Consider the following 27,733-nt stretch of genomic DNA (forward strand, 5'->3'; position numbering starts at 1 on the left):
TCACTATCCCCCCAGATCCCACACCGGGCCCCGGACCCCTCACCATGCCCCCCCAGACCCAGCATCATGCCCTTGGACCCCTCACTGTGTCCCCTGGATCCCTTACCATGACCCCCGACTCCTCACTATCCCCTCGGACCCCTCACTATCTCCCCGGACCCCTCACCATGCCCCCCAGACCTCACAGCATGCCCCCCAGACCCCTCATCGTGTCCCCAGATACCTCACTGTGCCCCCAGACCCCTCACTATCCCCCCAGACCTCATAGCATGCCCCCCAGACCCCTCACCGTGTCCCCGGAACCCTCACTGCGCCCCCGGAACCCTCACCATGCCCTCCAGACCCAGCACCATGTCCTCGGACCCCTCACCGTGTCCCCGGAACCCTCACCATGCCCTCCAGACCCAGCACCATGTCCTCGGACCCCTCTCTGTGCCCCCGGATCGCTCACTATCCCCCCGGACTCCTCACCATGCCCCCCAGACCTCACAGCATGCCCCCCAGACCCCTCACCGTGTCCCCGGAACCCTCACTGTGCCCTCGGACCCCTCAGTATCACCCCGGACCCAGCACCGTGCCACCAGACCCCTCACTATCCCCCCGGACCCCTCACCATGTCCCCGGAACCCTCAGTATCCCCCCGGACCCAGCACCGTGCCACCAGACCCCTCACTATCCCCCCGGACCCCTCACCATGTCCTCGGACCCCTCTCTGTGCCCCCGGATCCCTCACTATCCCCCCGGACTCCTCACCATGCCCCCCAGACCTCACAGCATGCCCCCCAGACCCCTCACCGTGTCCCCGGAACCCTCACTGTGCCCTCGGACCCCTCAGTATCCCCCCCGGACCCAGCACCATGCCCCAGCCTGTCTCAGCAGCACCTTTGTCCCCGGACCCATCGGCCCAGACTGACCACTCACCCATCCTCACTGCAGTTGATGAGGTCACAAATGTGGTTGTACCGGGACCAGTCCGCCGCCGGCTGTGTTCCGACAGTTGCGTTGTCTGTAAGTCAGGCACACCGGGTTTCAGTGAGAGCAGCCGCCAGCACAGGCTGCAGCCTACAACACAACACCCCCGTGCGCGGTGGACAGCTCGCCAAGAGCCCGCTGCCGGGGCGCAGACACGGGGAGCAACCCCCCGTCACAGGAACGTGTTCAGCAAGAGAGGTGTAGGAGTGAGCACGGGGCACGGAGAACACAGACACCCCGACACACACACACACACACACACACACACACACACCATACAGACACACACACACACACCGACACACACACACACACACACACACACACCATACAGACACACACACACCCCGACACACACACACACACACACCATACAGACACACACACCCCGACACACACACACACACACACACACACACACACACCATACACACACACACACACACCACACACACACACACACACACACACACACACACACACCATACAGACAGACAGACACACACACATACACAGATACAGACACACACACACACACACACCATACATACAGACACACACACACAGACAGACACACACACACACACCATACAGAGACACACACACACACACACACACACCATACAGACACACCCCGACACACACACACACACACACACACACACACCATACAGACACACCCCGACACACACACACACACACCATACACAGACACACACACACACACACACACCATACAGACACACACACACACCATACAGACACACACACCCCGACACACACACACACACCCCGACACACACACACACACAGATACAGACAGACACACACACACACACACCATACACACACACCGACACACACACACACACACACACACACACACACACACACACACACCATACAGACACACACACACCCCGACACACACACACACACACACACACACACACAGATACAGACACACACACACACACACACCATACAGACACACACACACACACATACACAGATACAGACACACACACACACACAACGTCCACACTACGCCGGATAATTTTGAAAACAAAGCTTTTTCTCTTCGTTTTGACCCTCTGTCCATACTAAAGCGGCATTTTCATCCCCCGAAAACGGGGATTTTCAGAAACGCCTAATATCCGTCGTAGTGTGGATGGGGTAACCGGAGAGATTTAAAAACGCTGTCATGACAACACCACAACAACAATGCTTTTTCTGCTTCTGCTTGGTGCTGCGCAAGCACTGCCGGACAGCTGTTATAACGCTCAGTCGGTGTGAACGGCGTGAGAGTTAAATTGTAAAGCAACACACATCAAAGTTGCTGATGAACGCAGCAGGCCAGGCAGCATCTCTAGGAAGAGGTACAGTCAACATCTTCCTAGAGATCACAAGACAAAGGAGCAGAAGTTGGCCATTCAGCCCATCAAGTCTGCTCCACCATTTTATCATGAGCTGATCCATTTTATCCTATTTAGTCCCACTGCCCCGCCTTTTCACCATAACCTTTGATGCCCTGGCTACTCAGATACCTATCAATCTCTGCCTTAAAGACACCCAATGACTTGGCCTCCACTGCTGCCCGTGGCAACAAATTCCATAGATTCACCACCCTCTGACTAAAAAAATTTCTTCGCATTTCTGTTCTGAAAGGGCGCCCTTCAATCCTGAAGTCATGCCCTCTCGTACTAGACTCCCCCATCATGGGAAACAACTTTGCCACATCCACTCTGTCCATGCCTTTTAACATTCGAAATGTTTCTATGAGGTCTCCCCTCATTCTTCTAAACCCCAAGGAATACAGTCCAAGAGCGGACAAACGTTCCTCATATGTTAACCCTCTCATTCCCAGAATCATTCTAGTGAATCTTCTCTGTACCCTCTCTGTCAGCACATCCTTTCTTAAATAAGGAGACCAAAACTGCCCACAGTACTCCAAGTGAGGTCTCACCAGCACCTTATAGAGCCTCAACATCACATCCCTGCTCCTATACTCTATTCCTCTAGAAATGAATGCCAACATTACATTCGCCTTTTTCACCACTGACTCAACCTGGAGGTTAACTTTAAGGGAATCCTGTATGAGGACTCCCAAGTCCCGTTGCATCTCAGAACTTTGAATTCTCTCCCTATTTAAATAATAGTCTGCCCGTTTATTTTTTCTGCCAAAGTGCATAACCATACACTTTCCAACATTGTACTTCATTTGCCACTTCTCTGCCCATTCTTCCAATCTATCCAAGTCTCTCTGCAGACTCTCCGTTTCCTCAGCACTACCGGCCCCTCCACCTATCTTCGTATCGTCAGCAAACTTAGCCACAAAGCCATCTATTCCATAATCCAAATCGTTGATGTACAATGTAAAAAGAAGCGGCCCCAACACTGATCCCTGCGGAACACCACTGGTAACCGGCAGCCAACCAGAATAGGATCCCTTTATTCCCACTCTCTGTTTCCTGCCAATCAGCCAATGCTCTATCCACGTATGTAACTTTCCTGTAATTCCATGGGCTCTTGTTAAGTAGCCTCATGTGTGGCACCTTGTCAAAGGCCTTCTGAAAATCCAAATATACAACATCCACTGCATCTCCCTTGTCCAGCCTACTGGTAATTTCCTCAAAAAATTGTAATAGGTTTATCAGGCAGGATTTTCCTTTAAGGAATCCATGCTGAGTTCTGCCTATCTTGTCATATGCCTCCAGGTACTCTGTAACCTCATCCTTGACAATCGACTCCAACAACTTCCCAACCACCAATGTCAAGCTAACAGGTCTATAATTTCCTTTTTGCTTCCTTGCCCCCTTCTTAAATAGCAGAGTGACATTTGCAATCTTCCAGTCCTCCGGAACCATGCCAGAATCTATCGACTTTTGAAAGATCATCGCTAATGCCTCAGCAATCTCCACAGCTACTTCTTTCAGAACACGAGGGTGCATTCCATCTGGTCCAGGAGATTTATCTACCTTTAGCCTATTCAGCTTCCTGAGTACTTTCTCTGTCGTAATTGTGACTGCGCACACTTCTCTTCCCTGCCACCCTTGAGTGTCCGGTATCCTGCTGTCTTCCTCAGTGAAGACTGATGCTGCCTGGCCTGCTGCGTTCACCAGCAACTTTGATGTGAGTTGCTTGAATTTCCAGCATCTGCAGAATTCCTCGTGTTTACGTTTTTAAATTGTAAAGTGAGCTTTTTTGACTATTTAAAAACGCTGTCATGACGTGCCGGAACAGATGGGGGCAGCACAGCATTTCGTTGTTTTCTTGAACGCTACTCCCCACACAACCTAACAATTTCAGAACAGACGGCAATGAGACTGAAGCCAGAAGAGTTAGAAATGTACTCACCAAATACTTTGACCCATAGCTTACTGAATAAATAAGTATACTCACTTTGCCCTGTTTTCTGTCCTTGCTTGTATGAAGGTGGTTTACCTATTTATGCAAGTACATCTCTGACAATAGATGTGTAACAGTCTAATGTAACATTGTATGGAAATACAAGGTAACACTGATGCAGACATGTTTTATACATTTAACAAGGTGCTTTATTAATGCAACAGAGTTAGTCAGTTTTTCAGTGTTCGTCGTCAGCTGGGTCATACTGTCCGTGAACCCTCTGTCAGTTGCCTCCATACACTCCAGTATCCTGATGAAGGGTCTCAGCCCAGAACGTCGACTGTACCTCTTCCTAGAGATGCTGCCTGGCCTGCTGCGTTCACCAGCAACTTTGATATGTGTCGCTCCAGTATTTGTTTTTTTTTGTTTTAAGTCCTCCTGCTCGAGAGCCAAGAGCAATTCCTTTTAAGTTTTTCTACTCTGTAACTGGACAAACGCGCACTAAGTATACCGTTTCCTCTTCGCTTGTTTTCTGTGTGTCCTGCGCGTGCCCAGTAGAGGAGATTCGCCCAAATATCCGTGTTAGCGTGGACAGAGATATTTTGAAAAACGCTTAGTGTGTACGCCTGTTGCTTTTACTCGAAACCGGCATTTTCAAAATTATCCGGCGTAGTGTGGACGTAGCAACAGACACACACACGCACACACACACACATGCACAGATACACATTCACACACACACACACACACACACACACACACACACACACACACACACAGATACACATTCACACACAGACACACACACTGATCCTCACATCTTGGCCCAAAACATTGATTGTTTATTCCCCTCCACAGATGCTGCCTGACTTGCCAAATTCCTAAAGTGTTTTGTGTGTGTTACTCTGGACTTCCAGCATCTGCAGAATCTCTTGTGTTCATGGTATCAGCAGGTATGAGGGGAATTATGGATGCTATAATTATGGATAAACTAAAATGGGAGCCAGTCTTCTGCAAAGTCCAAGTGATATTTTGCGGCTCATGAAACCTGTCATTGGGTGTGGGACGTTGTGATTCTGTCTCATTCAGACTGCACCGTGTAAGACAACAGATCAGGGGCTTCGAACCCGGCATCCACAGACCCCTCAGTTTGTGGTAGGACTAGATGGATCTTCCTGCTATTAGCATATTGTTAAAGACATATCTCTGTCGCTTACGGCCCAGTTCAGGTCAAACCTGTTTGCCACTTAACCTCAAACAACGGGAATTCTGCAGATGCTGGAAATTCAAGCAACACACATAAAACCTTCTGCTTAGTTATAAATTCATGGAGCTGTCCTTCAACACTGTAACTAATTTGAAGTTCTGTTGTTTGTACTGAGGCTTTTAGAACAGACACATATTGAATATTCAGAAGGCGATGCCTCCAAGAGGTAGCATCCATCAGTCAGGGCCCCCATCACCCAGGACATGCCCTCTTCTCATTGCCACCGTCAGGAAGGAGGTACAGGAGCCTGAAGATACACATTCAATAATTCAGTAACAGCTTCTTCCCCTCCACTGTCTGATTTCTGAATGAATAATAAACTCACAAATACTTTCTCAGTATTTTCCCTCTCTTCTTGAAACAGTCATTTCATTTAATTTTTAATATCTATTTCTTTTAGTAATTTAGAGTGTTCAGTTATGCAATGTGTTGAACTGTTGCTGCAAATCCACACATTTTGCAACATTTGCCAGTGATATTAAACAGGATTCTGAATCTGGGGTTCTGCGAGTTGCAATGCGCTACCATTGTTAATATGTGATTCTGTACATTGACCTGATTCTATCCCAGGTGTTACAGTAAAGTAGGTGAGGTTAGGAATTGAAACCGTAGTTAATCGTTTATTGTGTCGAAGAAGTGCAAAACTTCGTGTCAGGTGACTGAAACTCTCCTGGAGGCTCACTGTGTGAATCGAAACTGTAATATTTCCCAGTTACAGCTTTTCCAGGTGGCTCAGCTTTAGTTCAGTCAAAGCAGCGTGCCGGGAATTTTATCTCAAAGATAAGAGAGCAAACGGCAACAACAAACTTTAAAGGAATTAATAAATTTATACTCCTGCAATAAAAGGGAGCAGAAGGGCTCCAGTGTCTGCCCTCCAGGAATTAAAAACGGTAGTAGAAATAAGAACATATAACTGTACCGTACAGGCCCTTCGGCCCACAATGTTATAAGGTCAATGTATCCTCCCCCTGCTACATAGCACTTAATTTTTTCTTTCATCCACTTGCCTCTCTAAGAGTCTCTTAAGTGTTCTTAATGTAACTGCTTCTCCCACCACCCCTGGAAGAATACAATCTACACACTCAGTACACTCTGACACTCCACAAACCACACACTCAGCACTCCGACACTCCACACACTCCACAATCCACACACTCAGCACTCCGACACTCCACAATCCACACACTCAGCACTCCGACACTCCACACACTCCACAATCCACACACTCAGCACTCCGACACTCCACACACTCCACAATCCACACACTCAGCACTCCGACACTCCACACACTCCACAATCCACACACTCAGCACTCCGACACTCCACACACTCCACAATCCACACACTCAGCACTCCGACACTCCACACACTCCACAATCCACACACTCAGCACTCCGACACTCCACACACTCCACAATCCACACACTCAGCACTCCGACACTCCACACACTCCACAATCCACACACTCAGCACTCCGACACTCCACACACTCCACAATCCACACACTCAGCACTCCGACACTCCACACACTCCACAATCCACACACTCAGCACTCCGACACTCCACACACTCCACAATCCACACACTCAGCACTCCGACACTCCACACACTCCACAATCCACACACTCAGCACTCCGACACTCCACACACTCCACAATCCACACACTCAGCACTCCGACACTCCACACACTCCACAATCCACACACTCAGCACTCCGACACTCCACACACTCCACAATCCACACACTCAGCACTCCGACACTCCACACACTCCACAATCCACACACTCAGCACTCCGACACTCCACACACTCCACAATCCACACACTCAGCACTCCGACAGTCCACACACTCCACAATCCACACACTCAGCACTCCGACACTCCACACACTCCACAATCCACACACTCAGCACTCCGACACTCCACACACTCCACAATCCACACACTCAGCACTCCGACACTCCACACACTCCACAATCCACACACTCAGCACTCCGACAGTCCACACACTCCACAATCCACACACTCAGCACTCCGACACTCCACACACTCCACAATCCACACACTCAGCACTCCGACACTCCACACACTCCACAATCCACACACTCCGACACTCCACACACTCCACAATCCACACACTCAGCACTCTCTGACACTGCACCTGTACTTTCCTCCAATCACCTTCAAATACGCCCCTGCACGTTGGCCATTTCTACCCAGGGAAAGGTCTCCAGCTGCCCACACAATCTATGTCTCTTATCAAGGAAAAGGTTTATGATGTTGCTTATGAAACAGCAACAGATTTGCAGATGAGGAAAGTGTCTGAATTCAGCAAGGAAGGACCAAAATGTGGATTATGGAAGGGAATAGAATCCAAGAGCAGGCCAGCGAGAAAAAAAAGTTCTAGAAAATATAAAGAACAGTCCAGGCCACACTTTGAGTCTTGTCAACAGTTTTGGAGTACAGTCCTTAACTCAGAAAGCACGTATTGTCATTGGAGAGAATCGAGACGAGGTTCACGAGAATGATTCCGGGAATGAAGGGGTTAACAGATGAGGAGTGTTTGGCAGCTTTAGGCCTGAACTCACTGGAGTTCAGAAGAATGCCTGGGATCTCACTGAAACCTACAAAATGTTGAAAGGACCAGATAGGGTGGATGTGGAGAGGATGTTTCCTATGGTGGGGGTATCCAGAACTGGAGGGCACAGCCTCAAATTTGAGGGGAAACCTTTTAGAACAGAAGGAAGGAGTAATTTTATTAGCTAAAGAGTGGTGAATCTGTGGAATACTCTGCCACAGACTGCTGTGGAGTCCAAGTCCATGGGTATATTTAAAGCAGAAGTTGATAGATTGCTGATTGGTTGGGGCATTAAGGGATACGGTGAGAGGACAGGTGTTTGGGGTTTAATGGGATCCGGGATCAGCCATGATGAAATGACAGAGCAGACTCAATGGGCTGAATGGCCTAATTCTGCTCCTATGTCTTATTTGTAATATGAATTTGTCATGTCATCTAAAATTTTGATAAACTTCTTTAGATGTGTAGCGGAGAGTATATTGACTGGCTGCATCACAGCCTGGTATGGGAACACCAATACCCTTGAATGGAAACTCCTACAAAAAGTAGTGAATGCAGCCCAGTCCATCACAGGCAAAGCACCCCACCATCGAGCACATTTACACGGAGCGTTGTCACAGGAAAGCAGCATCCATCATCACGGACCCCCACCACCCAGGACATGCTCTCTTCTCGCTGCTGCCATTGGGAAGAAGGTACAGGAGCCTCAGGTCCCACACCACCAGGTTCAGGGACAGTTATCACCCCTCAATCATCAGGTCCCACACCACCAGGTTCAGGGACAGTTATCACCCCTCAATCATCAGGTCCCACACCACCAGGTTCAGGAACAGTTATCACCCTCAACCATCAGGTCCCACACCACCAGGTTCAGGAACAGTTATCACCCCTCAACCATCAGGTCCCACACCACCAGGTTCAGGAACAGTTATCACCCCTCAACCATCAGGTCCCACACCACCAGTTTCAGGAACAGTTATCACCCTCAACCATCAGGTCCCACACCACCAGGTTCAGGAACAGTTATCACCCCTCAACCATCAGGTCCCACACCACCAGGTTCAGGAACAGTTATTACCCCTCAACCATCAGGTCCCACACCACCAGGTTCAGGAACAGTTATCACCCCTCAACCATCAGGTCCCACACCACCAGGTTCAGGAACAGTTATCACCCCTCAACCATCAGGTCCCACATCACCAGTTTCAGGAACAGTTATCACCCTCAACCATCAGGTCCCACACCACCAGGTTCAGGAACAGTTATTACCCCTCAACCATCAGGTCCCACACCACCAGGTTCAGGAACAGTTATTACCCCTCAACCATCAGGTCCCACACCACCAGTTTCAGGAACAGTTATCACCCTCAACCATCAGGTCCCACACCACCAGGTTCAGGAACAGTTATTACCCCTCAACCATCAGGACCCACACCACCAGGTTCAGGAACAGTTATCACCCCTCAACCATCAGGTCCCACACCACCAGGTTCAGGAACAGTTATCACCCCTTAACCATCAGGTCCCACACCACCAGGTTCAGGAACAGTTATTACCCCTCAACCATCAGGTCCCACACCACCAGGTTCAGGAACAGTTATCACCCCTTAACCATCAGGTCCCACACCACCAGGTTCAGGAACAGTTATCACCCCTCAACCATCAGGTCCCACACCACCAGGTTCAGGAACAGTTATCACCCCTCAACCATCAGGTCCCACACCACCAGGTTCAGGAACAGTTATTACCCCTCAACCATCAGGTCCCACACCACCAGGTTCAGGAACAGTTATCACCCTCAACCATCAGGTCCCACACCACCAGGTTCAGGAACAGTTATCACCCCTCAACCATCAGGTCCCACACCACCAGTTTCAGGAACAGTTATCACCCTCAACCATCAGGTCCCACACCACCAGGTTCAGGAACAGTTATCACCCCTCAACCATCAGGTCCCACACCACCAGGTTCAGGAACAGTTATCACCCCTCAACCACCAGGTCCCACAGCACCAGGTTCAGGAACAGTTATCACCCCTCAACCATCAGGTCCCACACCACCAGGTTCAGGAACAGTTATCACCCCTCAACCATCAGGTCCCACATCACCAGGTTCAGGAACAGTTATCACCCTCAACCATCAGGTCCCACACCACCAGGTTCAGGAACAGTTATTACCCCTCAACCATCAGGTCCCACACCACCAGGTTCAGGAACAGTTATCACCCCTCAACCATCAGGTCCCACACCACCAGGTTCAGGAACAGTTATTACCCCTCAACCATCAGGTCCCACACCACCAGGTTCAGGAACAGTTATTACCCCTCAACCATCAGGTCCCACACCACTAGCTTCAGGAACAGTTATCACCCCTCAACCATCAGGTCCCACACCACCAGGTTCAGGAACAGTTATTACCCCTCAACTATCAGGTCCCACACCACCAGGTTCAGGAACAGTTATCACCCCTCAACCATCAGGTCCCACACCACCAGGTTCAGGAACAGTTATCACCCCTCAACCATCAGGTCCCCCACCACCAGGTTCAGGAACAGTTATTACCCTGAACCATCAGGTCCCACACCACCAGGTTCAGGAACAGTTATCACCCCTCAACCATCAGGTCCCACACCACCAGGTTCAGGAACAGTTATCACCCCTCAACCATCAGGTCCCCCACCACCAGGTTCAGGAACAGTTATTACCCCTCAACCATCAGGTCCCACACCACCAGGTTCAGGAACAGTTATTACCCCTCAACCATCAGGTCCCACACCACCAGGTTCAGGAACAGTTATTACCCCTCAACCATCAGGTCCCACACCACCAGGTTCAGGAACAGTTATCACCCCTCACCCATCAGGTCCCACACCACCAGGTTCAGGAACAGTTATCACCCCTCAACCATCAGGTCCCACACCACCAGGTTCAGGAACAGTTATCACCCCTCAACCATCAGGTCCCACACCACCAGGTTCAGGAACAGTTATCACCCCTCAACCATCAGGACCCACACCACCAGGTTCAGGAACAGTTATTACCCCTCAACCATCAGGTCCCACACCACCAGGTTCAGGAACAGTTATTACCCCTCAACCATCAGGTCCCACACCACCAGGTTCAGGAACAGTTATCACCCCTCAACCATCAGGTCCCCCACCACCAGGTTCAGGAACAGTTATCACCCCTCAACCATCAGATCCCACACCACCAGGTTCAGGAACAGTTATTACCCCTCAACCATCAGGTCCCACACCACCAGGTTCAGGAACAGTTATCACCCTCAACCATCAGGTCCCACACCACCAGGTTCAGGAACAGTTATTACCCTCAACCATCAGGTCCCACACCACCAGGTTCAGGAACAGTTATCACCCCTCAACCATCAGGTCCCACACCACCAGGTTCAGGAACAGTTATTACCCTCAACCATCAGGTCCCACACCACCAGGTTCAGGAACAGTTATCACCTCTCAACCATCAGGTCCCACACCACCAGGTTCAGGAACAGTTATCACCCCTCAACCATCAGGTCCCACTCCACCAGGTTCAGGAACAGTTATTACCCCTCAACCATCAGGTCCCACACCACCAGGTTCAGGAACACTTATTACCCCTCAACCATCAGGTCCCACACCACCAGGTTCAGGAACAGTTATTACCCTCAACCATCAGGACCCACACCACCAGGTTCAGGAACAGTTATCACCCCTCAACCATCAGGTCCCACACCACCAGGTTCAGGAACAGTTATTACCCTCAACCATCAGGTCCCACACCACCAGGTTCAGGAACAGTTATTACCCTCAACCATCAGGTCCCACACCACCAGGTTCAGGAACAGTTATCACCCCTCAACCATCAGGTCCCACAACACCAGGTTCAGGAACAGTTATCACCCCTCAACCATCAGGTCCCACACCACCAGGTTCAGGAACAGTTATCACCCCTAAACCATCAGGTCCCACACCACCAGGTTCAGGAACAGTTATCACCCCTCAACAATCAGGCTCTTGAACCAGAGGGAATAACTTCACTCAACCTCGCTGGCCCCATCACTCAAATGTTACCACAACCAATGGACTCGCTTTCAAGGACTTTTCATCTCATGTTCTCAATATTTATTGCTTGCTTGCTTATTTATTTATTCATTTATCTATTTATTTATCTATCTATCTATCTATCTATTTATTTATTTATTTATTTATTTATTTACCTCCTTTTTGAATTTGCTGTATACTGTTTTTTTTTGCATTTTAGCTGTATTGCATGTGGTTTTTCAATTATATTGTGGTTCTTGTAGTTACTGTGAATGCCCACAAGAAAACAAATCTCAGGGTTGTATGTGGTGACATACAATATATGTACTTTGAAAATAAATTTACTTTGAACTTTGAATAGAGATGTTGAGGGAATTGATCGTGGGGATAGCCAGAGGCTTTTTCCCAGGGCTGAAATGGCTAACACGAGAGGGCGTAGGTGCTTGGAAGTAGGTACAAGGGGGATGTCAGAGGTATGTTTTTCACACAGAGAGGTGGTGGGTGTGTGGAATGCACTGCCGGCGATGGTGGTAGAGGTGGATACAACAGGGTCTTTGAAGAGACTCTGAGATAGGTACATGGAGCTTAGAAAAATAGAGGGCTATGCGGTAGGGAAATTCTAGGCTGTTTTTAGAGTGGAACATAACGTTGTGTGCTGTATGGTCTGAAATGTGCTGTAGATTTCTGTGTTCTGTGATCCATGGAAACGTTGAAACATACAGTGAAATGTGTCGATTTGCGTCAATGAGCAACATCATCTTCCAGCAGCAACGTAAATATGTCCACAACTCACTAACCCTAACCCACACGTCTTTGGACTGTGGGAGGAAACTGGAGCACCCGGAGGAAACCCTCGTGGTCACAGGGAGAACATACAAACTCCTTGAAGGCAGTGGTGGGAATTGAACCTGGGTTGCTTATCACTGGGCTGTGAAGTGTTCGAAGTTCAAAGAACATTTATTATTACAATATATATATATAATATATGAGGGGTGATTGATAAGTTCATGGCCTTAGGTAGAAGATGAGTTATACAGCTCTCATTACATGCACGGGCAGTCCAACTCTTTGAGTGAAAATGCAGAAAGTTTGAAGTTAATAACTCATCTCCTTCTACCCTAAGCCACAAACTAATCAATCACCCCTGCTGTGGACCACTTCTACAAAGAAGGGATCTGTATGCTCCACGACCGCTGGACTAAGTGTGTAAATGTAGGAAAAATAAATGTGCTAGGTTTTCTAAAATTGACTCCTTCTACTTTAGGCCACGAACTTATCAATCACCCCATATAAAACCTTGAGACTCATCTCCTTACAGGCAGCCACAAAACAAAGCAGCTCCAAAGAATCCGTAAGAGAAAGGTCATCAAACACCCGACGAGCAGAGAGAAAAAACAAATCATACAAACAATAGAAGTAAGCAAATAGCATTCAGAACAAAAGTGTGTCCAGAGACATGGAGCCCGAGGCCCAGGTCCAGCCTCAGTTCAGTGGAGAGCCAAGTAAACGTCATGCAGCCTGGAGCAGACCGCAGGTCCAGGCTCAGTTCAGCGGAGAGCCAAGTAAACGTCACGGAGCCTGGAGCAGGCCGCAGGTCCAGGCTCAGTTCAGCGGAGAGCCAAGTAAACGTCACGGAGCCTGGAGCAGGCCACAGGCCCAGCCTCAGGTCAGCCCAAAGCAGTAAACATCACAGAGCAGTGAGCAGAACCGGCCTGACCCTTGCCTCTTGTCTTAGTGTTAGCCACAACACTACTGTGCAGCAAAGAACTGGTAGGCAATAAGGTGCAAGATCACAGCGAGGTAGATTGAGGCCAAAGTCTAGTCGGACAGTAATAGACTGGGCGGGGCCAAGTCAGAGTTGTGAACGAGAAGTCACACGTGACGAATCTGTTGGGGGGATTTTGTGGCTGAGTCAAGCAGCACAGGAATGTACTTGGGACCTGCAGGAAGCCTTTGATAAAATGTCAGACAAGAGATTATCAAACCATGTGTGAGACTGGGTGTAAGTGCTGAGTGGACTGAGCTAACAGTGAACGAACGGGTCGTTTGCAGCTGAGTTCTACAAAGGCTCAGAGACTGCGGACCTATGTCAATAACTTGGATGGGGGCGGGGTGTGTGTGAGGGTAAAATGTCTGTAACATACCCAACAATGGGGAGAGTATCGGGGAGAAGAATTAGTCTATGGTATGGTTGATGGTGTAGACAGTGTGGGGATCAGGCTCCCTGCCTCCTTAGTGAATGCATATTCCATCTGGGTAGCCTCCAAACTGACAGGATAAACATCGATTTCTTCTCTGCCCTCCCCCTTCTCTCTTTTTCCATTCCCCATTGTGGTTCCCCTCTCACCCGCTTTCTTCTCCCCACCAGCCTGTCACCTCCCTCTGGTTCCCCTCCTCCCCACTTCCCTTTCTCCCACGGTCCACTCTCCTCTCCTATCAGAGTCCTTCTTCTCCAGCCCTTCACCTCTTCCACCTGTCACCCCCCAGCTTCTGACTTCATCCCCTCCCCCTGCACCCACTCACCTTTCCCCTCACCTGGTCTCACCTGTCACCACCCAGCTCCTCACCTCATCCCCTCTTCCCCACCCACTCACCTTTCCCCTCACCTGGTCTCACCTGTCACCACCCAGCTTCTCACCTCATCCCCTCTCCCCCACCCACCCACCTTCCCCCTCACCTGGTCTCACCTTTCACCTGCCAGCTCCTCACCTCACCCCCTCCTCCCCTACCCACCTTCCCCCTCACCTGATCTTACCCTTCACCACCCAGCTTCTCACCTCATCCCCTCTCCCCTACCCACCTTCCCCCTCACCTGGTCTCACCTTTCACCTGCCAGCTCCTCACCTCATCCCCTCCCCCTGCACCCACTCACCTTCCCCATCACCTGGTCTCACCTTTCACCTGTCAGCTCCTCACCTCATCCCCTCCTCCCCCTGCACCCACTTCCCCCTCACCTGGTCTCACCTTTCACCTGCCAGCTTGTCTCAACCCCCACCTTCTAATTCTGGCTTCTGCCCCCTTCCGTTCCAGCCCTGATGAAGGGTCTCAATCCGAACGTTGACTGTTTACTCCTCTCCATAGATGCTGCCTGACCTGCTGAGTTAGAATAGCACAGCACAGTACAGGCCCTTTGGCCCACAATGCTGTGCCAACCCTTTAACCTACCCCAGGATCAACTGAACCCTCCCTCCCACGTAACCCTCCATTTCTCTTTTATCCATGTTCCTATACAAGGGTCCCTTAAACGTCCCTGATGAATCGACTTCTACCAGCGCCCCGGCAGGGCGTTCCACACACCCACCACTCTCTGTGTAAAGAACTCACCTCTGACACCCCCCCCCCCACATACTCTCCACCAATCACCTTAAAATTATACCCCCTCGTATTAGTCACGTCTGCCCTGGGAGGATGCACCTGTCTCTTTCCAGAATTCTGTGCCTGCTGCTCGAGATTTCCAGCGTCTGTAGAATCCCTCGTGCTTCGAATGTGTTTGTTCAGCGCGTCCCCGGAGACTCTGCCCTTGGACAGCAGACTCAGCTCTACAGTGGCCGCAATGCCGATGGTTCTTCCAGCTGTGGTCATTCCTGACGGCAGTGGGAACCCCTCCCACTCCCACACCACCCCACCCGCCACCGAGCGGCCCAGCGCTCTGCACACACCCAGAGACAGACACAGCCTCTGTACTCGCTCTGCGAACTTATCGCAGCTGAGCGCCCGTAGACAAGCAGTGTTCCGTAAATAACAAAGCTGTTTATACAGAAGGTGCAAACACTGTCACCATGGAGTTGTTAGTGGAGATGGGGACCAGTGCAGTCACTGTTACAGGACCAGCCATAGCTGACTGGTGTTCCATTCCTGCCGCTGCCCATAAGGAGTTTGCAGGTTCTCCCTGTAATTGTACCGGTTCCCCTCCGGTGTCCTGATTTCCTCCCACATTCCAAAGACGTACCAGCTGGTGATTGCTGGCTTGCTGTGCTGCTGCCAGAAGCACGGCGACTCTTGTTGGCTGCCCCCCCGCACATCCCCAGACTGTAATGATCATCGACGCAAAGGTCCCACACCACCAGGTTCAGGGACAGTTATTACCCCTCAACCATCAGGTCCCACACCACCAGGTTCAGGAACAGTTATTATCCCTCAACCATCAGGTCCCACACCACCAGGTTCAGGAACAGTTATCACCCCTCAACCATCAGGTCCCACACCACCAGGTTCAGGAACAGTTATCACCCCTCAACCATCAGGTCCCACACCACCAGGTTCAGGGACAGTTATCACCCCTCAAACATCAGGTCCCACACCACCAGGTTCAGGAACGGTTATTACCCCTCAACCATCAGGTCCCACACCACCAGGTTCAGGAACGGTTATCACCCCTCAACCATCAGGTCCCACACCACCAGGTTCAGGAACAGTTATTACCCCTCAACCATCAGGTCCCACACCACCAGGTTCAGGGACAGTTATTACCCCTCAACCATCAGGTCCCACACCACCAGGTTCAGGAACAGTTATTACCCCTCAACCATCAGGTCCCACACCACCAGGTTCAGGAACAGTTATTATCCCTCAACCATCAGGTCCCACACCACCAGGTTCAGGAACAGTTATTATCCCTCAACCATCAGGTCCCACACCACCAGGTTCAGGGACAGTTATCACCCCTCAACCATCAGGTCCCACACCACCAGGTTTAGGAACAGTTATTACCCCTCAACCATCAGGACCCACATCACCAGGTTTAGGAACAGTTATTACCCTCAACCATCAGGTCCCACACCACCAGGTTCAGGAACAGTTATCACCCCTCAACCATCAGGTCCCACACCACCAGGTTTAGGAACAGTTATTACCCTCAACCATCAGACTCTTGAACCAGAGGGGATAACTTCACTCAACTTCACTTGCACCATCATTAAAATGTTCCCACAACCAATGGACTCACATGGACTCTTCATCTCATGTTCTCAATATTTACTGCTTGTTTATTTAGTATTATTATTTCTTTTCTATTTGTTGTTTTTTTTTGCACATTGCTTGCTTGTCAGTTCTCTTTTTCCCTCTACATGGTCCATATCCCCTCCACTCTCTGCACCTTCACACCCCTGTCTCAATGCCCCTCCCACATCCACCTCACCCACCAGCCCCGGCAGTGCAGTCCAGACACGCACCACTCTTGGAATTGAACTGTGCCAGTTGCAGGGTAACGTGCCTTGTCACCGTGTTGGCCGCATTTACACGGGCAACTCCAATACAAGATGGGCACCTCAGCAGCGCATTGCCATTACAGCTTGGGGTGTCAGAGTTCCCCGTAGTGTACATTCACCCTGTGGAATCCGGGGTTTCCTCACACAGTCCAAAGACGTACCGGTTAAGTTATTTGGTCATCTTAAATTGTCCCGTGATTAGGCGAGGGTTAAATTGGGGGGTTGTTGGCTGTTGCTGGTCAGTACGGCTAAGGGCCGGAAGGACATATTCCACACTGTATCTCGTAATAAATAAAACAATAAAATAAATAAAGAGTTAAATGGCTGGAATGGTGGCCAAAGCTCTGCTTGTTTATGGTGCGTCATATAATGACGTCACAGTCAGTTGTCCCAATCGCATAATGACATCACAGTCAGTTGTCCCAATTGCATAATGACATCATGGTCAGTTGTTCCAATTGTATAATGACATCATGGTCAGTTGTCCCAATCGCATAATGACATCACAGTCAGTTGTCCCAATCGCATAATGACATCATGGTCAGTTGTCCCAATTGCATAATGACATCACAGTCAGTTGTCCCAATTGCATAATGACATCACAGTCAGTTGTCCCAATTGTATAATGACATCACAGTCAGTTGTCCCAATCAGTGGAAAACCAACATCTACTGTCTTGGGTAAGGTGCTAGGCTAGCATCTTTCTACAGATACACGGGAGGGCATCCTGACTATTTCTATAGATACACGGGAGGGCATTCTGACTATTTCTACAGATACAAGGCAGACAGCATTCTTACTAGTTGCATCACTGTTTGGTACAGAGTCTCCAATACACAGGATCAGAAGAGCTTTGTAGACTCAGCCAGTTCCATCATGGACACAGTTCTTTAACCATCGAGGGCATCTTTAACAGGTGATGACTTAAGAAAATGGTATCTAGCACTAAGGACCCTCACCACCCAGGACATGCCCTCTTCTCGTTGCTACCATCAGGGAGGAGGTACAGGAGCCTGAAGACACACACTCAATCTTACAGGAACAGTTTCTTCCCCTCTGCTGTCAGATTTCTGAGTGGACACTGAACCCAACCCATCAACACTTCCTCATTGATTCTCTCTCATACCATTTAATCTTACTTTTTATTGTAACTTGTTGCTTGTTCGTTATGTGCCGTGTCAGATGATGTGGGCCATCGCAGTCTTTTAAATATGATTGTTCTTGGCAAATTTTTCTACAGAAGTGGTTTGCCATCGCCTTCTTCTGGGCAGTGACTTTACAAGACGGGTGACCCCAGCCATTATCAATACTGTTCAGAGATTGTCCGTCTGGTGTCAGTGGTCGCATAACCAGGAATTGTGATCTGCACCGGCTGCTCGTACGACCATCCACCACCTGCTCCCACGATTTCACGTGACCCTTATCGGGGGCTAAGCAGGTGCTCCACCTTGTCCCAGGGTGACCTGCAGGCTAGCGGAGGGAGGGAGAGCCCTACACCTCCTGTGGTAGAGACGTATCTCCATCCTGCCATCCAATTGTAATCTCTATTATCTTGCTGCCCCAGGACAACGCAAGTCAGTGTTAATGAAGGTGATTGTGAAGCTGTGAGCACCAGGCAGTATAACAGTGACAGGCTGCTACACCTCCGTGTTAGCACAAGGCCAATGATCTCACTAAACTTTGACATACTTGGCACTGTTGCCATGATTACCACCAGCTCATTAGCCTTGGTAACTCATTAACTATTGTATGTCTAGCACCTACAGCCTCAGGGTGTTAATGGAACTGTTTGCGTCCCTGTTGGCCCCTTACCCGTTTTTACCGATGCACAGGTGAAAGCATGCTGTCCGGTCACTTTGCGGATTGGTACCTGCTCTACCCGTGGCCGCGGCGAGTGCTGGAGGCACTCGGCTGTGCCCCGCGTCCGGGGAGTGTCAGCTGGAACGTCCGGGAGTGACCCGTGAGGCAGAGACCGGCCTTGAGAATGGGCCCAAGGTCAGGGTTTCTGGGCCACGTCCAGTAGGGGGTTGACCGCACGGCTTCCATCCCAGACCCTGGTCCCTGGTCACCCGCATCCCACACCTCAGGTTTAGGACTCACGGGACACTCAGCATGTGCTGGTACCTAAAGGCGCCATGTCATAGAACATTACAGCCCTGTCACAGGCCCTTCAGCCCAACAAGTCCATGCTAACCCCATCATCCAGTTACTCCAAATTTCCTGCATTCGGTCCATATCTCTCTAAGCACCCCCGCCCCCCACCATGAACCTGTCCAAGTGTTTTTTAAATGACTCTATTGTACCGTCCTCTGACAGCTCGCCCCATGGACTCCCCTCCCTCGTGTGAAAAAGTCCCTCAAGTCCCTCTCCTAGTCATAGAACAACATTGTGGGCTGAAGGGCCTGAACTGTTCCAGTCGATCTGCACCTGGACCACAACCCCTCCATATCTCTCCCGTCCAAATACCTACCCAAACCTCCCTTCAACATTGCAATCAAACCCAAATCCACCACAACCACAACCCCTCCATATCTCTCCCATCCAAATACCTACCCAAACCTCCCTTCAACATTGCAATCAAACCCATATCCACCACAACCACAACCCCTCCATATCTCTCCCATCCAAATACCTACCCAAACCTCCCTTCAACATTGCAATCAAACCCATATCCACCACAATCACAACCCCTCCATATCCCTCCCGTCCAAATACCTACCCAAACCTCCCTTCAACATTGCAATCATACCCAAATCCACCACAACCACAACCCCTCCATATCTCTCCCATCCAAATACCTACCCAAACCTCCCTTCAACATTGCAATCAAACCCATGTCCACCACAACCACTGGCAGCTTGTTCCACACTCTCACCACCCTCTGATTGAAGAAGGTCCCCATAAGGCTCCCCTGAAATATTTCACCTTTCACCCTTAACCTATGACCTCTCGTTCTAGTCTCGCCCAACTTCAGTGGAAAAAAATTACCCGATCAATACCTCTCATAATTTTGTGTGCCTCTATCTAATCTCCCTCATTCTCATACACTCCAGGGAATGAAGTCCAAACCTGTTCAGCCTTTCCCTATCACTCCGGTCCTTAAATCCTGGCAAATTCCTTGTAAACTTTCTCTGCACTCTTTCAGTCTAGATATGACTCACTCACTCTTATCTCTCTTCGGAAGTCTATTCCCCTTGGTTTTGGACTCCCCTACCCTGGGCAAAACACTGTAACTATCTGCTGTCTCAAAGTAAATTTATTATCAAAGTACATATGTCACCATATACTACCCTGAGATCCATTTTCTTGAGGGCATTTACATGAAAATAAAGACTTACAATAGAATTTACAAAAAAAAACTGTACATCAACAAGGACTGACAAATAGCCAATGTGCAAAAGAAGACAATCTATGCAAATTAAAGAATAAGCAACACTGAGAACAAGAGCTGTGAAGTTCTTGAAAGTGAGTCTGTAGTTCGTGGAGTCAGTTCGGAGTTTGGGGTGAGCGAAGTTATCCATGCTGCCTCACCAGCCTGATGGCTGAGGTGTGTAGAGTAACTGTTCCTGAACCTGGTGGTGTGGGACCTGATGGTTGAGGGGTGATAACTGTTCCTGAACCTGGTGGAGTTGGACCTGATGGTTGAGGGGTAATAACTGTTCCTGAGCCTGGTGGTGTGGGACCTGATGGTTGAGGGGTGATAACTGTTCCTGAACCTGGTGGTGTGGGACCTGATGGTTGAGGGGTAATAACTGTTCCTGAACCTGGTGGTGTGGGACCTGATGGTTGAGGGGTGATAACTGTTCCAGAACCTGGTGGTGTGGGACCTGATGGTTTAGGGGTGATAACTGTTCCTGAACCTGGTGGTGTGGGACCTGATGGTTGAGGGGTAATAACTGTCCCTGAACCTGGTGGTGTGGGACCTGATGATTGAGGGGTGATAACTGTTCCTGAACCTGGTGGTGTGGGACCTGATGGTTGAGGGGTAATAACTGTTCCTGAACCTGGTGGTGTGGGACCTGATGGTTGAGGGTGATAACTGTTCCTGAAACTGGTGGTGTGGGACCTGATGGTTGAGGGGTGATAACTGTTCCTGAACCTGGTGGAGTTGGACCTGATGGTTGAGGGGTAATAACTGTTCCTGAACCTGGTGGTGTGGGACCTGATGGTTAAGGGGTGATAACTGTTCCTGAACCTGGTGGTGTGGGACCTGATGGTTGAGGGGTAATAACTGTTCCTGAACCTGGTGGTGTGGGACCTGATGGTTGAGGGGTGATAACTGTTCCTGAACCTGGTGGTGTGGGACCTGATGGTTGAGGGGTAATAACTGTTCCTGAACCTGGTGGTGTGGGACCTGATGGTTGAGGGGTGATAACTGTTCCAGAACCTGGTGGTGTGGGACCTGATGGTTTAGGGGTGATAACTGTTCCTGAACCTGGTGGTGTGGGACCTGATGGTTGAGGGGTAATAACTGTCCCTGAACCTGGTGGTGTGGGACCTGATGATTGAGGGGTGATAACTGTTCCTGAACCTGGTGGTGTGGGACCTGATGGTTGAGGGGTGATAACTGTTCCTGAACCTGGTGGTGGGGGACCTGATGGTTGAGGGGTGATAACTGTTCCTGAACCTGGTGGTGTGGGACCTGATGGTTGAGGGGTGATAACTGTTCCTGAACCTGGTGGTGTGGGACCTGATGGTTGAGGGGTGATAACTGTTCCTGAACCTGGTGGTGTGGGACCTGATGGTTGAGGGGTAATAACTGTTCCTGAACCTGGTGGTGTGGGACCTGATGGTTGAGGGGTGATAACTGTTCCTGAACCTGGTGGTGTGGGACCTGATGGCTCCTGTACCTCCGGCGCATAGCGAGGAGACAGCAGGACCTGGTTGGTGGGATTCCTGATGATGGATGCTGCCACAGGCTCCGCAGATGTGTTCAATGGTGGGGAGGGATTTACCAGTGGTGAACTGGGCCGTATCCACTACTTTCCGTGCGTTTTCCTGTTTCTGGGCATTGGCATTTCAATCCCAGGCTGTGATGCGACCAATTCCCCATGTCTCTCATCATTTTAAACATTTCTTTTACGTTCCAAGGTATAAAGACCAACCTGGCCAAACTCTCCGCAACCCTCAGACCCTGACGTCCTGGCAAAACCCTCATAACTCCTCTCTGGACTCACACCAGTTTGCCCAGATTCTTCCGATGGAACGGTTTAACAGATCAGCTGCTCGGATTCAGGAGCAGGACTCGGGGTGAAAGGAAGGAGGGGCGGGTGTGAGGGAGCGCCCCCACTCTGGGCTGGAGACTGAGGGGTGCTGAGCTGGCCCGGGTTTACCCAGAGACAAGGTTCCCCGGGCGACGGGACCCATCCGCGGGAGTGAGCCCCGACTGACCGGGACCCGGACCCGGACCGGGACCTGGACCCGAACCCGGACCCCGACCCCGACCCACTCCCGGATCTCGGACTCACCGATCAGTTTCCCGATGCAGCAGCTGAACGGGTCTTTGGGGTTTTTACCGAACGCCATCCTCCCGGTTCCGCTCTGGCTCCGATCCCGCTCCCGCTCCCGGAGAAACGCTGCGGGCGGGGACACGGGGCGGGACCGCGGTCACAGGGGCGGGGGCGGAGGCGGGGACGGGGACGGAACGCATCGACACTCGATTCGATGGATCTGCTCCCGGGATGTGTCGCCGCGGATCGGAGGCGCTCCGGGACCGGTCCCGCTCCGAGATGGATCACTTCGGGACCGCTCCTGTTCCAGTCCATTGGGATGTACGGCACGGAAACGACCGTTCGGCCCGGCGTGTCCATGCTGACCGTTTCCCCAGCCGCATTTACAGTACTCACAATCGGACTGTATCCGACACCTCGCAGATTTAAGTATCGAGAAGGTCCAACAGCGTAAAGGACCAGGTCTGACCGCCTTCCCCCGGGCTGTTGGACTTCCGAACACCCTGCTGTCTCCCAGCACACATGTACACCCTGTCCGAACCGAATGCCCTGCCGCACCCCCCTCAGCTCTCATCCTCACCGCTCTCTCCACACCCCCCGCCACACAAGGGGGACTTCCCTCTCTAAAATCTTAACCTGATGCAGGGTTTCAAACCGAAACATGTAACATTTCCCTCTTTCCACAGGTACTGTTCGACCGGCCGAGTTGGGTGTCGTTTCGGATTCCGGTGCCTGCCGTCCCTCGGATATCCAGCAGCGGGGCTGTGAACCTGCACCCACCATGTGGGAGTAATGATCAGTGCACGGTGTCCGGGAATGGAAACTGAGCTCATCCCGTCCATCACGGGTATGGGTGGTCCCTCCCCACCACCGATTCCACAGCCTACAGGCTCTTACAATCCAGTTCTCAGTGTTATTTTAGAAACATAGAAATCCTACAGCACAATACAGGCCCTTCGGCCCACATGTGCTTACTTTAGAAATTACCTGGGGTTTCCCACAGCTCCACTTACCTATGCAGGAGTCTCCTAAAAGACCCTATCGTATCCGCCTCCACCACCGTCGCTGGCAGCCCATTCCACGCACTCACCAATCCCTGAGTAAAAAACTTACCTCTGACATCTCCTCTGTACCTACTCCCCAGCACCTTAAACCTGTGGCCTCTTGTGGCAACCATTTCAGCCCTGGGAAAAAGCCTCTGACTATCCACACGATCAATGCCTCTCATCATCTTATACACCTCTATCAGGTCACCTCTCATCCTCCACCCCTCCAAGGAGAGAAGGCTGAGTTCACTCAACCTATTCTCATAAGGCATGCTCCCCAATCCAGACAACATCCTGGTAAATCTCCTCTGCACCCTTTCTATGGCTTCCACATCCTTCCTGTAGTGAGGTGACCAGAACTGAGCACAGTGCTCCAAGTGGGGTCTGACCAGGGTCCTATATGGCTGCAACATTACCTCTTGGCTCTTGAACCCAATTCCACGATTGATGAAGGCCAATACACCGTACGCCTTCTTAACCACAGAGTCAACCTGCGCAGCAGCTTTGAGTGTCCTATGGACTCGGACCCCAAGATCCCTCTGATCCTCCACACTGCCAAGAGTCTTACCATTAATACTATATTCTGCCATCATATTTGACCTACCAAAATGAACCACCTCACACTTATCTGGGTTGAACTCCATCTGCCACTTCTCAGCCCAGTTTTGCATCCTATCAATGTCCCGCTGTAACCTCTGACAACCCTCCACACTATCCACAGCACCCTCAACCTTTACGTCATCAGTAAACTTACTAACCCATCCCTCCACTTCCTCATCCAGGTCATTTATAAAAATCACGAAGAGAATGGATCCCAGAACAGATCCCTGAGGCACACCACTGGTCACCGACCTCCATGCAGGATATGACCCGTCTACAACCACTTTTTGCCTTGGCAAAATGGCAAGCCAGTTCTGGATCCACAAAGCAATGTCCCCTTGGATCCCATGCCTCCTTAATTTCTCAATAAGCCTTGCGTGGGGTACCTTATCAAATGCCTTGCTGAAATCCATATACACTACATCTACTGCTCTTCCTTCATCAATGTGTTTTGTCACATCCTTAAAGAATTCAATCAGGCTTGTATGGCACAACCTGCCTTTGACAAAGCCATGCTGACTATTCCTAATCATATTATGCCTCTCCAAATGTTCATAAATCCTGCCTCTCAGGATCTTATCCATCAAGTTACCAACCACTGAAGTAAGACTCACTGGTCCATAATTTCCCAGGCTATCCCTACTCCTTTTCTTGAATAAGGGAACAACATCTGCAATCCTCCAATCCTCTGGAACCTCACCTGTCCCCATTGATGGTGCAAAGATCATTGCCAGAGGCTCAGTAATCTCCTCCCTCGCTTCCCACAGTAGCCTGGGGTACATCACATCCGGTCAAAGAGACTTATCCAACTTGATGCTTTCCAAAAGCTCCAGCACATCCTCTTTCTTAATGTCTATATGCTCCAGCTTTTCAATCCGCTGTGAGTCATCCCTACGATCACCAAGATCCTTTTCCGTGGTGAATACTGAAGCAATGTATTTATTAAGTACCACTGCTATCTCCACCGGTTCCATACACACTTTTCCACCGTCACACTTGATTGGTCCTATTCTCTCACGTCTTATCCTCTTGCTCTTCACATTCTTGTAGAATGCCTTGGGGTTTCTCTAACCCAGCTTGCCAAGGTCTTCTTATGGCCCCTTCTGGCTCACCGAATTTCATTCTTAAGCTCCTTCCTGCTAGCCTTATAATCTTCGAGATCTCTATCATTACCTAGTTTTTTGAACCTTTCGTAAGCTTTTCTTTTCTTCTTGACTAGATTTTCAACAAACTTTGTACACCACGGTTCCTGTACCCTACCATCCTTTCCCTGTCTCATTGGAATGTACATATGCAGACAAATATCCCCTGAACATTTGCCACATTTCTTCCATACATTTCCCTGAGAACATCTGTTCGCAATTTATGCTTCCAAGTTCCTGCCCGATAGCTTCGTATTTCCCCTTACTCCAATTAAACGCTTTCCTAACTTCTCAAACATGAGGAATTCTGCAGGTGCTGGAAATTCAAGCAACACACATCAAAGTTGCTGGTGGAACGCAGCAGGCCAGGCAGCATCCCTGGGAAGAGGTACAGTCGACCTTTCAGGCTGAGACCCTTCGTCAGAGATTCTTACTAGCTCTTCTTTCAGTTAGTCCTGACGAAGGGTCTCAGCCCGAAACGTCGACTGTACCTCTTCCTAGGGATGCTGCCTGTCCTGCTGCGTTCACCAGCAACTTTTATGTGTGTTGCTTTCCTAACTTGTCTGTTCCTATGCTTTTCCAATGCTATGGTAAAGGAGATAGAATTGTGATCACTATCTCCAAAATGCTCTCCCACTGAGAGACCTGACACCTGACCAGGTTCATTTCCCAATACCAGATCAAGTACAGCTTCTCTTCTTGTAGACTTATCTACATATTGTGTCAGGAAACCTTCCTGAACACACCTAACAAACTCCACCCCATCTAAACCCCTTGCTCTCGGGAGATGCCAATCAATATTTGGTAAATTAAAATCTCCCACCACGACAACCCTGTTATTGTTACACCTTTCCAGAATCTCTCTCCCTATCTGATCCTCAATGTCCCTGTTACTATTGGGTGGTCTATCAAAAACACCCAGTAGGGTTATTGATCCCTTCCTGTTTCTAACTTCCACACACAGAGACTCTGTAGACAACCCCTCCATGACTTCCTCCTTTTCTGCAGCCATGACACTACCTCTGATCAGCAGTGCCACACCCCCACCTCCCTGTCCTTTGTTCATGATGCTTCTTGCATTAAAATAGACACATCTCAAACCATCGGTCTGAGCGTATCCCTTCTCTATCACCTGCCCATCCTCCCTCTCACACTGTCTACAAGCTTTCTCGATTTGTGAGCCAACAGTCCTTTCCTCCGTCTCTTCAGTTCGATTCCCACCCCCCAGCGATTTTATTTCCACAGTTTGTCTTCTTTTGCACATTGCTTGTTTGTCAGTCTTTATGTATAATTTTTTTTCCATAAACTCTGTTGTATTTCTTTATTTTCCTGCAAGTGCCTACTCTTCTCACCTGTCCATCACCTTCCCCTGGTACCCCTCCTTCCCTTTTTCCCATGGTCAACCCTCCTCTCCATCTCCAGCCCTTTACCTCCCAGCTTCTCACTATATCCCTCCTCCTCCCACCCACCTTCTCCCTCAGCTTGTCTCACCTGTCCCCTCCCAGCATGTACTCCCTCCCCATCCCTCCCTGCCCCTTCCTTTCCAGTCCCGATGAAGGGTCTCAGTCTGAATGTTGACCCTTTATTCTCTCTCTGTAGATGCTGCCTGACCTGCCGAGTTCCCCCAGCATTCTGTGTTGCTCTGGATTTCCAGCATCTGCAGAATCTCTTGCGGTTGTGAAAGTGAATCAGGATAGTATATACATATTTAGGGAATCACTTGACCTTGAACTTGTAAATGGACAGTGTAGCCGTATCTGCTCGAAGTCCTTTTATTCCCCGGGAAGATGTGCCTCAGTGTCGTCTCCCTGGTTTGACTGACCGACTGGGCTATCCACTCTTCCATTGACGCTGCCTGGCCTGCTGTGTTCCTGCAGCATTCTGTGTGTTGACTGGGGTCTGGGCTGGCCCCACTGCAGTCGGGAGCTGGACGACACCCCCCTCTCGTGGCCACTAGGGGAAGTGCAGAGCTGCCTGCCCCAGGAGGCCAACAATCATTCCTTCCGACACCCTGAGGACCAACTCTATTTGCCGTGTACATTTACATGCTAGGAGTTTGCTGTGGCATGTTGGCGTGACGTAAC

The 27,733-nt window shown here is 50.1% G+C and overlaps 1 protein-coding gene across 1 annotated transcript in view; it reads right to left on the minus strand.

Annotated features, from left to right (window-relative positions):
- The window catches only part of LOC134336444 (TOM1-like protein 1), a 58,840-nt gene extending 35,764 nt beyond the window's left edge, over positions 1-23,076 (minus strand). Inside the window, 3 exon segments of the mRNA XM_063030684.1 lie at positions 922-1,006; positions 22,880-22,958; positions 22,960-23,076. Of these exon segments, the coding sequence (XP_062886754.1) occupies positions 922-1,006; positions 22,880-22,958; positions 22,960-23,061 (266 nt within the window). The 5' untranslated portion in view covers positions 23,062-23,076.
- Between the last annotated feature and the right edge of the window lie 4,657 nt (positions 23,077-27,733).

This window comes from Mobula hypostoma, chromosome 22 (genome assembly GCF_963921235.1).
Source record: "Mobula hypostoma chromosome 22, sMobHyp1.1, whole genome shotgun sequence".
NCBI classification, from domain to species: domain Eukaryota; kingdom Metazoa; phylum Chordata; class Chondrichthyes; order Myliobatiformes; family Myliobatidae; genus Mobula; species Mobula hypostoma.